This window comes from Apus apus, chromosome 8 (genome assembly GCF_020740795.1).
Source record: "Apus apus isolate bApuApu2 chromosome 8, bApuApu2.pri.cur, whole genome shotgun sequence".
Classification (NCBI taxonomy): domain Eukaryota; kingdom Metazoa; phylum Chordata; class Aves; order Apodiformes; family Apodidae; genus Apus; species Apus apus.
Genome location: NC_067289.1, coordinates 1,159,105 through 1,174,867, shown reverse-complemented (window position 1 = coordinate 1,174,867; position 15,763 = coordinate 1,159,105). Strand labels below are relative to the sequence as shown.

Here is a 15,763-nt window from a genome sequence, read left to right as displayed (position 1 = left end):
ATGAGGTGTCACGATACCAACAAGAACCTCAGCCCAAGAGCAAACACCAGAGCCTTACGGAATCGTCCTCGATGATGGCTGCGGAGTCGAAGAAGTCAGGCCGCAGCTCCGCCCGCTCGCGCCGGTTCCTGGAGGGCGGCTAAAAAGAGGATGAGCCAGTTTAGAACATGACAAGGGGCACGGGTCATGGGGCTCTACAGCTGGTGGCTGCTAACCTGGCTACCTGCTCCTTTACCAAACAGCCTCCCAGGAATCAGAGCTAAAGGCAGGCCCGGGAGCGCTGGGTACGTTCCCGTTTTAAGGATCGGGGTAAAAGCTGATGGATGCTGAAGGACCATGAACTCTCTGCTCAGCTAAGGCCTTGCTTCAGGCTCTTGCTGACTTAACCATGTTCTTCTCTGAGGACTGTGGGCCAGACTGCGTAAAAACTGTTTTAACTGTCTTCAGGCTTTTAAAAGTTTACGGGGAACCTGTAGCTTTGCCATGGTCAAAAGGTGGATTTAGGAAAAAAAAAGGTACTTAAGATGTCAAAGTATTTCTGAGGATTAAACCCTTTGTGCTGCCCTTCCCCAGGAACATAAATGTGAACTTCACTGGCTTGGTCAGTTCCCTCATTTCCTTGCCTTGGATTAGCAGTAAAAGAGGTTTTACTTACTTGATAGTCATTTGAACACTAGTAATAATCTCAGTGTTCAGCAGCAGCAACTGCATTATTGCCTAGATTTTCTTTCCAAGACATTATAGAGTGACCTGTGCCTTATTGTTTGGCTATGAAAGGAGAAATTGGAAAGCATAAAACCAGTGAAGTGTAGAATGCCAACTGATCCTCTTCCCCACTTTACAAGGAGGCAACCACTCCAAACGAGAGGCTAGGAAGGTCATACCCTCTTCAGAGGAAGCCCTGCCTGAGTCAGCACGTTCCATGAAAGGACCTGAGGATGCCAGCTGATGGTAGGACCTGTTTGGGAGCAGTTCCAGCATAAGGGATCACCTCACACCTCCCCACTCCTGTCTGCTCTCCCTGCTTCTGTGCCTGCACAGCTCTGTGTGTGGCAGTAAAGGAACCAGACCTTGATGAAGGATCCTCCACCTACCCCACCTCCCAGGAAAGAAACACACCAGGAAAGACAACAAGAGCATCCACGTGGTGGGGTTAGTTTGTGGCTGCACAAAGGGCTGTGTCAGCATGAATCCATGGTGGCTGTGAGCGTGGCACAGGGGTGGCAACACCCCCTGCAAGGGTGATGCTGTTTCCAAACTGTTCAAAACATCACCCAACATCCTGAACGGAACATTGTCCCTGGATGTCTTGCCCATCTGCAGCCCCTGAGGCTGAGCAGGCAGCTCTGTGTGATGGCCACTCAGAGGGGTGGGCTGGGCTCCCCCTGTGCCCCACACTCCTGCCACCCATGGCTGCTCTGCTCTCACCTGCTGCCCCTCATGCACCAGGGTGACAGTCCCTGGGACATGACAGCACTTCAGGCACTTGCTGTTGCCTGAGACCAAACTATTAGGGAGGAAGAGATCAGGAATCCTCCTCGTCCTGCTGTGAAAAAAACAACCAGGCCCGAGTCTGCAGTTTAAATGTCGGGGTCATTTCTGCTCATTTCTGCTCTGTGATGTTCAGAGCACAGGAAATCAGGCTCAAAATCTTGCAAGTTTTGGTTTGAGCTTCTAAAATTCCTTTAAAATTATCTTTCATCCCTTTTAAACCTGCTATTAACAAGATCTACTGACCAGATCAATGACCATTGTGTCCTCAAATTCTTCATTCATATCCTCTAGCTGACCTCGTGAGGACATCATTACATCTTCAAAGATGGGCTCAGCGTCATCTTCCATTAGACCTCGTCTGATTAAACACAGAGAAAGAAAATGTCATTTCCAGGCCTTTAAATTTCCCAACCATGATCTTCACTGTGCAGAAGAATGCCCAGATCCTACCCCTTCCTGCCTTCATATAAAGCCTGACACTGAGAACAAAGCCAGCACCATTTCTGTAAAATTATCTGGAAGAAAATCAAACCCAGCACTTGCAGGGGCTAAAGCAGGAAGTCCCATGTAATTTCATTTTAAACAGTAATTAAATTTGTCCCTAACAAGAAAAGGGCAATAACCTCACTGTGTTTGTTTGCCCTTTTACAAAAAGAAGTTTCAGTCTCCCAAGATCACATCCCAGGGAATCCAGCAGTGAATCCCAGGCCAGTTTCTAACACTGTGAGGACTTCATCTTGCTAGAGACTCTGGTCCCCATCCTGGAAAGTCCTGATGTGCTGCAGGACGTGGCTGGGCTGGCACCAGAGCAGGAGCCACCTGGTACCACAGGACACTTCAGCATCCCCCCCAACATGTCCCCTCCACGGGCTGCCCAGTGGGATACCGGGGCAAAAGATGTGGATAAAAGAAGCTGAGACAGGGTCATGGGACAACAACTGGGAAGGGTTCACTGGGAATTATATCACAAAGAAATCCCAGTGCCTCATGGAGAACCCCTGCAGTGAGAACAGCTGAGGGCTGGGAGGGCATTGGGAGCACTGTGCCATGTCTGTGCCCCCATGGGGCTGGGGCAGGACACACAGTGCCTGCCTGCACTACCAGGAGCCAAGGTGGCACAGGGACCATCAGCAACAACCCAGAAGAGGTAACACAAAAGGTGGCACTGCCAGCTCAGGTGGTTCTGATCTGCAGAGGAGGGTGCTCTGAACACTTACACTGCGTGCCTTACACCAGTTCTGCCTTTCATGTAGTTCATTCCTGTCCTGTCCTTTCGATTTAAATCTTCTAGCTTCTGTTGGCCCAACCAAGAGATCTGCATCTGGGGACTAACAAACACAAAGCAGCATTATGGCTGAGAACACCAGCAGTGGTGAGTTGTCTCCTTTTAGACAGTATCTGTCCCTCATGCTTTGGGTCTGGCCATGTTATGACTGATGCTTAAATCTCATCCATCACTGTACACATCTTCTGGGTTCCCTTCCACAGCTTGTCTCCTCTCACTGCATGTGCACAAAAAAAGCCATTCATTATTGTAATAAAAGCAGAGACATAAAACACTGACATCCATTAGTGTGGGATGCACCTGAAGTGGGAGCACTTCTCAATTTTATTAAATCCTACTTCACTGTCTCAGGTGAGGTAAAACATAAGCAATAGATCCCAATTAATAACTGACACACACTTTAAAACGAAGATGTCACACAGAGTGAAAAAACAATTACTTTTAAATATAAACCCCATCAACCTACGTGCCCAGGAATGTACCCACATGTGACCACCTGAGCCTGCACTCAACACCACCTCACTCCAGCAGCTGCCAGCAACCGGTCTGGTATGATCTGTATGATTAGCACAAGGAAATAATTAGCAGTAAACTAAGTGCAGCTCTTCAAGAGCAACACCAGCTTTTCTTTTAACATGCAGTCTCATACCCTAACAAGACTGACATCATAAACTGGGATAACCCTTGTGAAAACAACTAGAACAAAGCCTTCTTCTGGACATCATTAACCCCTTCAGCTCAGCAACTGACTGCTGAACTATGTCAACTAAACTTCTTTTATGCTGTAGCTCTCCTCAGCTGACCTGCAGGAGACACAGGGACGTGCGGGCTGAAGGGAAAGGATCCTGTCACACTGTGAACCTGGCTGTGGAATCCAGCTCTTTGAAAGTACCCGATGAGAGGGGCACTAATCAGCCTTTGCTGCACAGTTCTGTGCTCACAGCATCCAGCTGAGAGAGGAGAAACAGGCTGAAGGGCAGGGGGAAGAGCCTGGCTCCCCATGGAAGGGGAAGGTTCTCCCACAGCTCAGGACGTGCTGGCTCCTCAGGCTGGGGAGCCAAAGGCAGGAAACTGTCCCACCTCCCAGAACTAATGCCAAGTTCCCAGAGAGAGATGGAGTTCAGTGACAGGTGAGATCAGAGAGGGTCAGGAAGAAGGTTCTGCTTCAGCGAGTTTCTTTGGTTTTATTGCAGAGTAGAAAAATATTCAGGAGAAATTGAGAGCACCAATGTCCTCCTTATCATCTAGACGTCGTGGCAATCTCTGGGGAGGCAAATCCTTGACCTCAGAAGAACAAGTAAGAGACACCAAGGCAGGCCCCAGAGCCACGGGGATAAGATGCCCTGGGACTGGCTGAACAGGGGCTCCTCCTCAGCTGGGCATGGTGTGTGGCCAGCTGGGGCTACCTGTGAGCAGGAGCTCTGCAGGGCAGGAAACCCCTGCCCAGACTTGCCTTGTGCTCACCTGTTCTTCACCCTCTATCCTTCCCAACAGCACAGCCTGGGAAAATGTAACCTCAAGTGAGGCCTTTGGGCAGGACCTGCCCTCACACTGCCCATGGTGATGTGCCAGGGGGCACACAGGGAAAGGGAGTTGGCCCAGCTCATTAATGGAAACACCAACACTTCTGCCTCAGCAATGAACAGGTATTTGTAGCAGCTGAGCTGTGAGTATCTCTGTGGTGGGCATGGACCCATGGAGCATGTCATCATTATGATGAAAGCTGAGAGAGTTGGGGTGTTCAGCCTGGAGAAGAGAAGGGAGACCTTAGAGCACCTTCCAGTGCCTGAAGGGGCTCCAGGAAAGCTGGGGAGGGGCTTGGGACAAGGGCAGGGAGGGAGAGGACAAGGGGGGATGGATGAAAACTGGAAGAGGGAGATTGAGGTGAGACATGAGGAGGGAATTCTGGAGTGTGAGGGTGGTGAGAGCCTGGCCCAGGTTGCCCAGGGAAGCTGTGGCCGCCCCATCCCTGGCAGTGTTGAAGGGCCTATGGTCACAAACTGGGAACTCTAACAGCTTATCTGCCCACCATGGTGGTACACACCCCCTGCCATTTGGGACTGGAGGAAATTTTACCTTCCCAGGCAAAATGACCATTATTAACTATTTCTATTTAGAAAATACAGTGATTGAAGAGCCAGGATGAAGTGGCAGAGTTCAGGATTGATTAGTGCACATTCAGGAAGAACTGGGAAGCTGGGAAATGTGTATCAAGAAAACCAGGATGGACTAAAGTAGAGAGGAAAACCAAGAGGCATAATCTGGCTATTTTACACTCTACATCATTGGTAGAAACCTGACTCATCTGGCCAGCATAATGTGACTTTGTGATACAGATAAACCAGATCAGTGAATTTGCCTCTGAAGTTATAAATAGTTTCCACACCAGTTATTTTTCTTCTGTATCTCCAAATTAATAGAAATATCACATAACTGCATTCTCTGCAGACTTCTCTATTCTTGAATAAGCTACTGCCAGATAATAACCAACATTTTTCCCCACTAAAAGAAGGTGATAAAATGGGAGTTGAGTGACAAAAAGTACCGTTTAGGGCAAAATGGAATTGCCTGCAGGCAGTTACCCCAAGAACAGGAATTAGCTCAGCTGCTGGAACTGGATCAGAGAGTTAATTTACAAGAAATCAGATGTCTGGAGAACCTTAACTGTACACAGGGCAGAGGGAAAGAAAAGAGAACATCTAACAGATTTGTAGAGAAACATTTCAGTCCAGCCCGGGGCCACAAACACTAGGGAGATTTAACTGTAATCACATGGTTATGCTATGAGATAATTTGAACATGAGGAATTTCTACCATGATTTCATTAGAATGTTGTTTTTTTTTAGAGAAATGAATATAATGGAAGCATTGCTGAGCTGTAGCCAAGACACTTCCAGTTGGTTTTGCAAATAAATGCTGCATTTATGGAGCCACAGACTGTGTGTAAACAGCTCCTTGGCCTGGTTCACTGTATTTGAAACTGAAATTCCAACACTTACTTGTGTAAAAAATCTTGTTCAGATCCCTGCTCCGACTCGTGCTCCTGGATCTGCTCTCCCATCTGCCTGGTGTTCTCTCTCAAGACAGTGGAGGTGAGCTGTGGTGGCTGCAGTGTCCCTGGGGTATGGATGTTCTCAGTCCTGTTCAGCCAGGAGCCTTCTAGACTCTCATCTAGAACAAGAACATTGCAGGTCACTGTCCCAGGCCACACACAGCCCAGCACCCTGTGCTGCAGCTGGGACCTCCCACCCCCTGAATGTGCTTTTCAGCACTTCACTGTCTTTCAAGCCATCTGTGCCTTTGAGAGATCTGCTGGATCAGTACTCAAAAGGATTAAATGTTCAGCTCTGGCTTTATTTTGGGTTCCTTTAAGGAAGGATTAACAGCAGCTTTCCATGCTGTAACAGCAGTTTAAAGTGGAAGCATTTAACAGCCAAAATAAACCCCACCAAAGGAAACACTGTCTTGCAGCACTACCCAAACTGTCACCTCTTGCACACTGTAATGAAGACAATTCCCACCACCACAGGAACACAAGCCTGTCAATCTACACACACAGCAACCAACATATGGTGAAACACAGAGATGAGGGTGGAGGGTAGAACCCAAAACCTGGTCTGCACAGAACTTTAGAAACTTCCTTAAGAATCATTCCAGTGGAGTCCAGAGGGAGCATTTTAAAGAAGAGCAGGGTCTGGCTGGTGGGAGCTCTAAGGAGGGAGTTCAGAGTATCCCGAGTTGAGAGCAGGGGGGAGGAGATGGGAAGGTGAGGACACAGGTAGGTGGGATGCTGAGCTCCTGTGTGGAAGGAGCCAGCCAGAGGAGCATGGGGGGACTCCAGGAGAACGTGGCAGAGCAGACAAGGGGGGAGGCAAGAGACCTGCCTATTTATTCTTGAATTTCCCTTGGAACCTTTTATAATGCAAGAGATATATAATTTTTTTTTAAAACCTATTGATGTTTGATTTCCTTAAGGCATTATTACCTGCCTTACAAGGAAAGGCTGAGACCTGGGGCTGTTCAGTCTGGAGAGGAGAAGCCTGAGGGGGATCTAATTTATGTCTATTAATACACGAGGGCAGCAAGAAGGCAGGACAAGCTCTTGTCACTTGTGCCCTGGGACAGGACAAGGAGCAATGGATTCAAACTGGAGCCCAGGAAGTTGCACCTCAACATGAGGAAGAACTTCTTTCCTGGGAGGGTGACAGAGCCCTGGGACAGGCTGCCCAGAGAGGTGGTGGAGGCTCCTCTGGAGACTTTCCAGACCTGTCTGGATGCCTTTCTGAGTGACCTGCCCTGGTTTTGGTCCTGCTCTGGCAGGGGGGTTGGACTTGATGATCTTCAGAGGTCCCTTCCAACCCCTGACATGCTGTGATTCTGTGATTATGAAGAAATGTCACCAAGCAGACTTACTTTCTGTAGCAACAGGGAATGTTCTCCAACCTGGAGAGCTGCTCTCCAACCTGCTGAACCCAATGCAGCCTGGATTTAAGGGAGAAAGGAACCAAAAGGGACTAGTCATAGTTCTTTGATGCAAGGATAGTTTATCCAACCACTCTGCCCTTGTTTTAGCTCCTTTAGAGTGGAACTTAAAGAAATGAAGAAAAAAAAGTCAGCAGGATTTAAAGAGAAGTCCATATTTGAAACTGCACTGGCAGATCAAGATTGAAGTTAGGACCTTTGGAAGTGTTCTAAAAATATGTAAAGATGAAAACCCAACCAAGATCTGTGTACACAGCACATCAGTTACTCTAGGGAACCAGCTGCTTGTTAAGGCTGGTTCTTCAAGTTCTATGGATGAGTGAGCAGTGAGTACTTATTTCTGAGGACTAACCCTCTGGTTATTTCATGAGCTCATTATTGGTCCATACAAAGTAAGAGAGAAATCTGTGTCTTCCTGTGAAAAATAAAGACAACCAAGCTCCAGGTTTTCTTGGCTTTCCTTTGTCCAAGATTCAAAAGGAGGTAGAGTTAGGAAGTAAACCAGAATCAGTAACACCCACTGCACAGCAAGAGGTGTCCCACAATGATGTGGTGTCCTTCCAACTGTTTATATTGTTGTAGGGTTTTTTAACATCTGGTATCCAATGTCCTGTATCAATATGTGTCTAAACCAAGACTCGTGGTGCTTGCATTGCACAGCCCTCCATGGATGGAAAGGCCACAGAGCTCATGTTGCTGCTGTCACCAGAGAGCATTTTTCAGTTCTAGCATTTACCAGGCAGTCAAGTTCACCAATGAAGGCATCTGGCCAGGAACACACAGTTCTGGGCTGGACATATGATGAGCTGCACATCTTTCCTGCCCTGTGCACTGAGGTTGAACAGCAAAGCTTCCAGAGGAAAGGAGGGTCTGTGTGGTGATCCATGAACTGAAGGCCTACTGGCTTTCTCAGTGAAGGAAGGAGCATGGAATCACCTGCTCAGCAGTTCTTCACAAAGCCCTGGCCTGGAATGCTGCACTGTGCCCAGAGCTGTGCCTGGAGCCCACCCACCAGAGCAGCCCACCAGAGGCCGTGCTCCTCAGCCCCTCTGGTCACAGGCTGCTGACGGGGGGTCTGGGCTTGCTGTGGGGAGAACTGACATTAGACCACTTGGCCTAAGGCAGGATCAATCCTGGGTGTCTTCTGATGACTTGAGGGTGCAAGTAGACACAAAGCTGGACATGGCAAACAATGTGTGCTTGAAGGGCTGAGGGCCAACTGTGTCCTGGGCTGCATCACAAGAAGTGTGGCCAGCAGGGCCAGGGAGGGGATTCTGCCCCTCTATTGTCCTGAGACCCCCCTGCAGGGCTGGGTCCAGTTCTGCAGCCCCCAACATAAGAAGGACATGGAGCTCCTGGAGAGGGTCCAGAGGAGGCCACAGAGATGATCCAAGGGCTGGAGCAGCTCTGCTCTGGAGCCAGGCTGGGAGAGTTGGGGTGTTCAGCCTGGAGAAGAGAAGGCTCCAGGGAGACCTCAGAGCACCTTCCAGTGTCTGAAGGGGCTCCAGGAAAGCTGGGGAGGGAGAAGTCAGACTTGACAAGGGTGTGAGCAACCTGATCTAGTTAAAGAGGTCCCTGTACACTGCAGGGGGACTGGACTAGATGACCTTTAAAGTCCCTTCCATCCCCACACATTCCATGATTCCATGACACAGACTCCTGCCCCCCATTGTGCCCCTCAGCACAGTCTGTGATGTGATGATCATCTCCCAGTGGAAGCTGCTGAACAGTCAGATCACTCAGGACTGAACAAATACCTGAGCAACCTTGGACTTGGCCTACACTACTTTTAAGTCAGTGATGCTTGTGGAAAATTCAGGAACCCAGTTGCTTCAAAGAAAGGGGAAATTCCAGTGGGAAGTGTGGCAGGTCAATTCTCCCTTTTACTGACCATTGAAAGAAGAGGACACCAAAAAGCATGAGGCAAACAATGCCATAAACACTGTCCTAAGACTGAGCTGTGCCTCACAGGGCAGCAAACATTACTACAGTTTCCAGGAAAAAAAAAAAAGGGATATTGGTAGAACAATAAACCTGAATGAAAACAGTAACAAGAGGCAAGAAGAAATCTCAGCAGTTGAACTCCGTGAAAATTGTGGCACCATGAAGGAGAAGTCAAACAGTGTCTGAAGAAAAGAAGCAGGATTTCATCTAAACTTTAGGTTGGTGAGAAGCAACTGAAAGACTTTACTGCTCAACAGGAGCTGTAGTGGAGAATGGACCTGAGTGTGGAAGTGCATATGGACAAAGCTGTGAAGAGTATTTTGGAGCACTGCTGTATATTCAGGCAAACTGGCACTAGATTCCTCACTGAGGAGTTACTATTGCAGTTCCTGACCTTGGAAAAACCTCTTTAGTTTCAAGATCCCACTCTGTAGTGAAACAGCACATTCATATTCAGAGAAGTACACAGCAGGTCACACAGCTTAACCAGGAACAGATGCAATCTTGGCTATTATGGCCAAAGTTACAGGGAGAGTAAATGCAGACACTGGACATCAATACCATTTTAAACAAAAAAAAAAGGTGTCTTTCTAGTGCTCCCCAGTGGTCCTGCAAAAATACAGATCTAGTTCAGAATTTCTGCCTTGGGTTTGCTCTGTCACCCTGTTAAGTAACAAGAGCATGGGCAGAAAGCCAGAAGCCCACGATGGAGAAAGGAACAGAGAACTCCACAAACACCTCCTGTTCCCAGCTTCAACAGCAGCTTTCAACAGTTCTGACTCTGCCCATCTCAGTGAAGCCAGACAGGAGGGACTCACAGAGGTACTTCCCACATTAAAGCTTGACAGGAGTTTGCAGAGCAGATGTCTTGGCTCTCCTACATACAGAATGTACCACAAACCTCAGCATGACCTGACAAACCACGAGGACTCCTCAGAGGGAAGGCTGCACCGTGTGGACAAGATGTGAAGCCTCTGCCAGGCAACCCAACCCCACACCAACCTTCTACTCTCTTTTTGTGGAGCGGTGGCCGTCCCTTCTTGTTCCTCACTGAGGAGGCTTTGCTGCTGCTGCTGCCACTGTTGACAGACATCCTGTCATCTTCACCACCCGTGACCAGCGAGTTGCGGTAGGAGATAAGAGGCAGCCACACATCTTCTCTTCTTTCCATCATCTGCTCTGTCAGGAACTTCTCCAAGTAGGAGTGACTGAAAACAGAAGGCAGTGAGTTCAGGGGGCAGCACATGCTGCTTCCTCTGAATCAACGTGCAGCCCCTTGTCACGTTGTTGAGAGCTCAACAAAAAATCCCATGAGGTGTTTCCTGACTTTAATGCCAGATGCTGAGGGACATTGTAAGGTTGACTGAATAAGAACACATCATTCCCTCAAACCCAAGTTAACCACACACAGGTTACTCACAGGCAAACAATACAAAGTGTTCTCTCTCCAACATCTCTCCCCACCTCTGTCTGCCATGACCCACCACCCTCTGCGCACAGCGAGGAAGCCACCTGTGAATATTGCGACTGTGTCAATAGACAGACTGAAGGAGAACCCCTGTTGTGAGGGCCCAGGACACCCTTTAGCATCTTGGAAGAAGAAAACAGTGTCCTCAAATGCAAGCAGTTTGTTTTGAAGAAAAAAATGGAAGATCTGTTCCACTGACATGGAGAAGTCCACTGCACACATGTTAACTTAAGGAAGGTACCAGCAAATCTCCCTCCTCTATGTGGCCTGCCTGGCATTTGAGTTGTTTTCGTTTTCCATTGATTGTTTATTATGGCATTAGAAGTAGTCCTGGAGCACCCAACACAAGAGGGACATGGATCTCCTGGAAAAGAGTCCAGAGAAGGGCCACAAAGAATATCTGAGGGCTGGGGCAGCTCTGCTCTGGAGACAGGCTGGGAGAGTTGGGGTGTTCAGCCTGGAGAAGAGAAGGCTCCAGGGAGACCTCAGAGCACCTTCCAGTGCCTGAAGGGGCTCCAGGAAAGCTGGGGAGGGGCTTGGGACAAGGGCAGAGAGGGAGAGGACAAGGGGGAATGGATGAAAACTGGAAGAGGGAGATTGAGGTGAGACATGAGGAGGAAATTTTGTGCTGTGAGGGTGGTGAGAGCCTGGCCCAGGTTGCCCAGGGAAGCTGTGGCTGCCCCATCCCTGGCAGTGTTGAAGGGCAGGTTGGATGGGGCTTGGAGCAACCTGGGCTGGTGGGAGGTGTCCCTGCCCATGCAGGGGGTTGGATCTGGATGATCTTTCAGGTCCCTTCCAACACAAACCATTCCATGATTCTAGGAAATCCACATAAAGTGACTCTAATGAATTCCAAGCTGCAGAATCAAGAACTGAGAAACAAGAGACCTCAGGATTTCAACGCTGCCTCTGCCCTCCCTGCACCTCCACCAGGGTGCCCCCCTCAGTAATGGTTTCCTTTAATACCACCTACCAGGCTGTCATCAGGGGGATGTCACACCCACCAGTTCTGCTCCATCTCCCTTTTCCCCTCTTTGCTCAGGGCAGGTTCAAGCTTCTCTCTGGCCCAGGAGCCCCATGGGGTACGGCTGGGCAACCACACCCCATTTCTGATGGGCTTTTGTTCTGACCTACTGAACAGGATGAACTTGCTCAAAATCCAGTGTCTTTCTGTCCACTGTTTTACTCCATCCTGTGGCTGCTTTTTCCTTCCCCTTTCCACGTGTCACTGAGTGATGTCCAAACTTTGCACCTCACAGAAAATCCTGAGTTTATTCTATTTTAAAGTGCTGAAGAGTCACAACACTTGAGTAATTCATGACTCTAGAGAATTTACCTCTGGAATAGTCTTGCAAAGGACAAACTTTTCCTGCATCCCACTTATATTTAGAAGACTAGAATGCACAGGTTATGCCCAAATTGTGAATAAGGCAAAACGACACCATTTGGGAGTTCTTGACCGCTGAGATGTCAAACTTCAGCCACCTTCTGCTCAGCATTTTAGAGGAGCTTCACCCTTGCTGTCCTCACCAGCTTCAACAAGGACAGCACCTCTGAGTTACTAGAAGAACTCCATCCTATCTGATGTCAGGCACCCAGTATCAGTTGTCTAGTCTAACAGTCCCCATTGGAGAGAAAGAAATGGAAATAAATGCCTCCTTGGGGCAATTCATCTCTCTGCTGCCTCAGATTAATTCTTCTGCATTTCCCTGCTCGTATCTCCCTCTCTGTGTTTTTATCTGTACAACTTTTAACTGTATAAATCTTTTTTGCTAAGTGTAAGAGCACCTTGAACATACAGTTTTATACTTAAGCCATAGATTTTAATAAATCCATAAGTGGCTCTCACTAATTCTCGAGGCTGCTCATAAAAAGCTGAATAAATAAGTAGGATAGGAAAAGCAACTTAAAGCCATGTGGCTGCCCCATTCCCAAACTGGAAACATCTCCCTTTCCTGCCTCCAACCCAAAAGGCCAGCAGTGAAGCAGAAAGGAAGCAGGAGCTGCAGCAGATGACAGGACTGGTGTGTTGTCCCAAGGCAGGTGACACATGCAGAGGCAGCAAGTCCTTGTTTTGGGTTGGGAAGCCAAGCTGGGGACTTCTGGGAGCCAGGGAGCTAAATGCTCCTGAGGCTTTGAGGGGTTTTCCTGAGTGCTTCTGGCTCCAGACTAACAGCCCCTGGCTGAGTTGAGGGATGATCACTGGGCAGGGAGGTAAATGATCCTGTTCCCAGGCCTTCTCCACCAGATGGTGGTCATGTACCTTCCTGCTCACGGGCAAGCCCTTTGGAGGGAGGGGAAGTCCCTGAGGAGTCAGGCTCCAGAGAAGGGCACATCAAGTCCCTGGAGCTGAGGCAGTGGTGGTGCAGGGGGCCTGGGGGCTGCAACCACCCAGAGCTCCCCTGGGAAGGGAAGGAGGGGAGGAGGGAGCAACGGAATCTTTCCACGCAAGCAAGTTACTTTGCCTCTTTTCATAGTCACCACAGCCAGCCTAGGGCATGTCTAAGCTCATCCTGAAGCAGTAATTTAGCAGAGATCACATAAAACATGCCCTAGAGGACCTACTTCTTTTCATTGCTCTTTAAATTCATCTGAAGTAAATAGCTCAGATCCAGAGGACTACAATAAAGACAGATCAAATCAGGAGATATGGATTCCACCACAGCAAGCTTCACAGTGCTGCAGAAGAAGCTGGTGGTTGTGTTCATGGGATGAGCAGGAAAACCTTGAGAAAAAATGTTACATGGCAACACAGAAGGTGCTGCACAAGATCTCAGGTACTGAATTTCATGCAGAGGGATCAGGGCATATTAAACTGTCATTTAACTGTACAGAATGATCTAACATTAAATTTTAGACACTGGAGAGACTTGTGGAAGGGATGAAGACTGTACAGGAAGGAAAAGCTTCACTAAATTAAACAGGAATCTGGCTAATTGCACTTAAACTGACACAGGAGAATCTAGGGTTCAGCTGGGAAGAGAGTCATAAAATCCTATTACCCTTAAGTCCTGTCCTGAAGAACAGCACAGAGACTGACAAGATTCAAGGACATAACATAAAGACATAAAAAAACTGAGTGTCAAGCTACCCCAGCTGGACCACCCAGTTCTCAAGCTCGTTTAACCATTTCTTCTGCTGTGTTTGGTGAACTGACCAAGTGTAATGCAATTAAAAAAATAAATTGGTTCAAGTGTGGATACATTAAAAATTATACAAAGTTAACCAAGATGCACTTCTTATAACACAGATCAAGCTGTAACATTCATAGCTGTTAACCCTAATAGAAAAGTCACAGGAGAAGTACAGGAAGAGTCAGCTGAGGCAGTTAAAGCAGATTTATGTGAGTTATACTCCTTGTGGTCAGCAAACTGACTGGAAAGATCTGTGTCTCCATAAATCAGAAGATATGACAACTGCATTTTTAAAAATGATTGTAAAGTTGTTCAAAGAACTCAGTTCTACCCTGGGCACCCAGTGCTTGGCTGGTTTTTGACTGGAATCCTCTTCCTTCCCCCCTGACTGCCCGTGTGCTGAGTCCTGCCCCCTTCCCCACCAGGTGCAGGAGATGCAGCCACAGCTGAGCCACCCACCTCCCTTCTCAACCCAGCTTTCTCTTTGCCAATTCCACTGGTAGTTGTGGCTTCTCTTGACAGGCTGTTCAAATGTTGCTCATGAAAGAGTATTTCTTCCTCTTTATTCAGATCTTCTCAGCAACACCTCTGATTTATTTTATTTCCAGTACTTCAGCTGCAGTAATTACCCACCAGGTGAGCTGCAGGCAGGTTTCAGCCTGCCAGTCCTCCAGCACCCTGCTCTGTCCTAACTCCACCAGTGTCCTCCCTCAGCCTCTTGCTCCCTCCATCTGTGCCAACAACAGAAGCCTTCACAAACCTTTATTTCCCAGTTTAACTCAATATATTAAAATGAATGTATCTTCCCATTTTATGTAAATATCTACCAGTGGCAGCTGTGACTGCAGTGTTTACAGGTCTGTCCATTCCCTGCACTAACATTTCCTTTCTCTTGTAACCTGAAGAAAAAGTTTGGTTTTTATTATTAGAGCCCCCTGGGAAATTTTAAGGAATGTTGTTTTGTGAGGTCTCAAACTCACCTCATCAGTGGGTGTGATTCTCCTGTTGTCATTTATTTTTATTACTTGAAAGTATAAAGAGATGAATGATCATGTGTGTGAAATGTTTCCCTGGGACTCCCTCTGGCCCCCCTTAGAGTGAAAGCTGCAAAGCAGAGAGCTTGAACACACCCAGCAGTGATGAACAGAGCCCAGCCAAGCCCACGGAAGGAAAAGGAGCATCACTTACACAGTCTTCTTGTCCTGTCGCAGGAGCTTAGAAGAAAATTCACTGAGCACTTCGAGGAAAGCAAGGTTAGGAGGTGGATAGTCCTGTCCTTTTTGATTCTGATACTTGAAGGCAAACTCGATGCCATCTCTGCAGCAAAGAAATACTAAAATGTTCAGACACTTGTAACAAAAGTTTTTTAAAATGTTGCCCAAAATCTGAACTGTGATGAAATCCTTTATATCTTTGTATCCCATTAGAACTTCTCTTTTTTCACTACTAGCAAACAGCTGCTTTTGGACAAAGAGGAATCAAATGTTCCCTCTGGATCAGTGAGGATTCAGTCTCAGAAGCAACAAGTTGCCAGTGACATGGTAAGAAGGAACTTCCCACAGGTTAAAAAACCTGGGAGGTGCTGAGAGCCACTGGCAGAAGAGCCAACTGGCTCCCTCTTGTCAAAGCAGGAGGTTGCAGTAAGAATAACAGGTGAGACATGACCAGATAAAACTTCTGCATCAAGGGGCAGGTAAGAGAACTCACTCTGATTCATGCATCTCTGCCTTGTCTTTGCTTAACCATGGGATTAAAGAAAAGAACTCACTTGCATTCTCATTTGCTTGGCCCAGGAAAGTGTCTGGTATCATTTTGATCATGCTTTGACAATCTTTGTCTTAATGCCTGAGTCTCTGAGACAGAAAACTTCAATATTTTAACCTTTTGCTGGCATGGGTAAGTAATAACTTCAATTTAGCAGCACCTTTCTACACTTGCTGACACAGCAGTTACATT

At 47.7% G+C, this 15,763-nt stretch overlaps 1 protein-coding gene across 6 annotated transcripts in view; it reads right to left on the bottom strand.

The window, feature by feature from the left end:
• STAG1 (stromal antigen 1) overlaps positions 1 to 15,763 on the bottom strand; it is a 138,254-nt gene that overhangs the window by 2,345 nt on the left and 120,146 nt on the right. For 5 of the 6 annotated variants that reach the window (XM_051625904.1, XM_051625910.1, XM_051625908.1 and 2 more), the window contains 6 exons: positions 14,996 to 15,124; positions 10,208 to 10,413; positions 5,779 to 5,950; positions 2,712 to 2,822; positions 1,738 to 1,852; positions 59 to 139 (listed from right to left, as the gene is read on the bottom strand). In XM_051625904.1, the coding sequence (XP_051481864.1) occupies positions 59 to 139; positions 1,738 to 1,852; positions 2,712 to 2,822; positions 5,779 to 5,950; positions 10,208 to 10,413; positions 14,996 to 15,124 (814 nt within the window). The remainder of the gene's footprint in view (positions 1 to 58; positions 140 to 1,737; positions 1,853 to 2,711; positions 2,823 to 5,778; positions 5,951 to 10,207; positions 10,414 to 14,995; positions 15,125 to 15,763) is intronic. The other variant, XM_051625905.1, reaches the window with a different exon arrangement.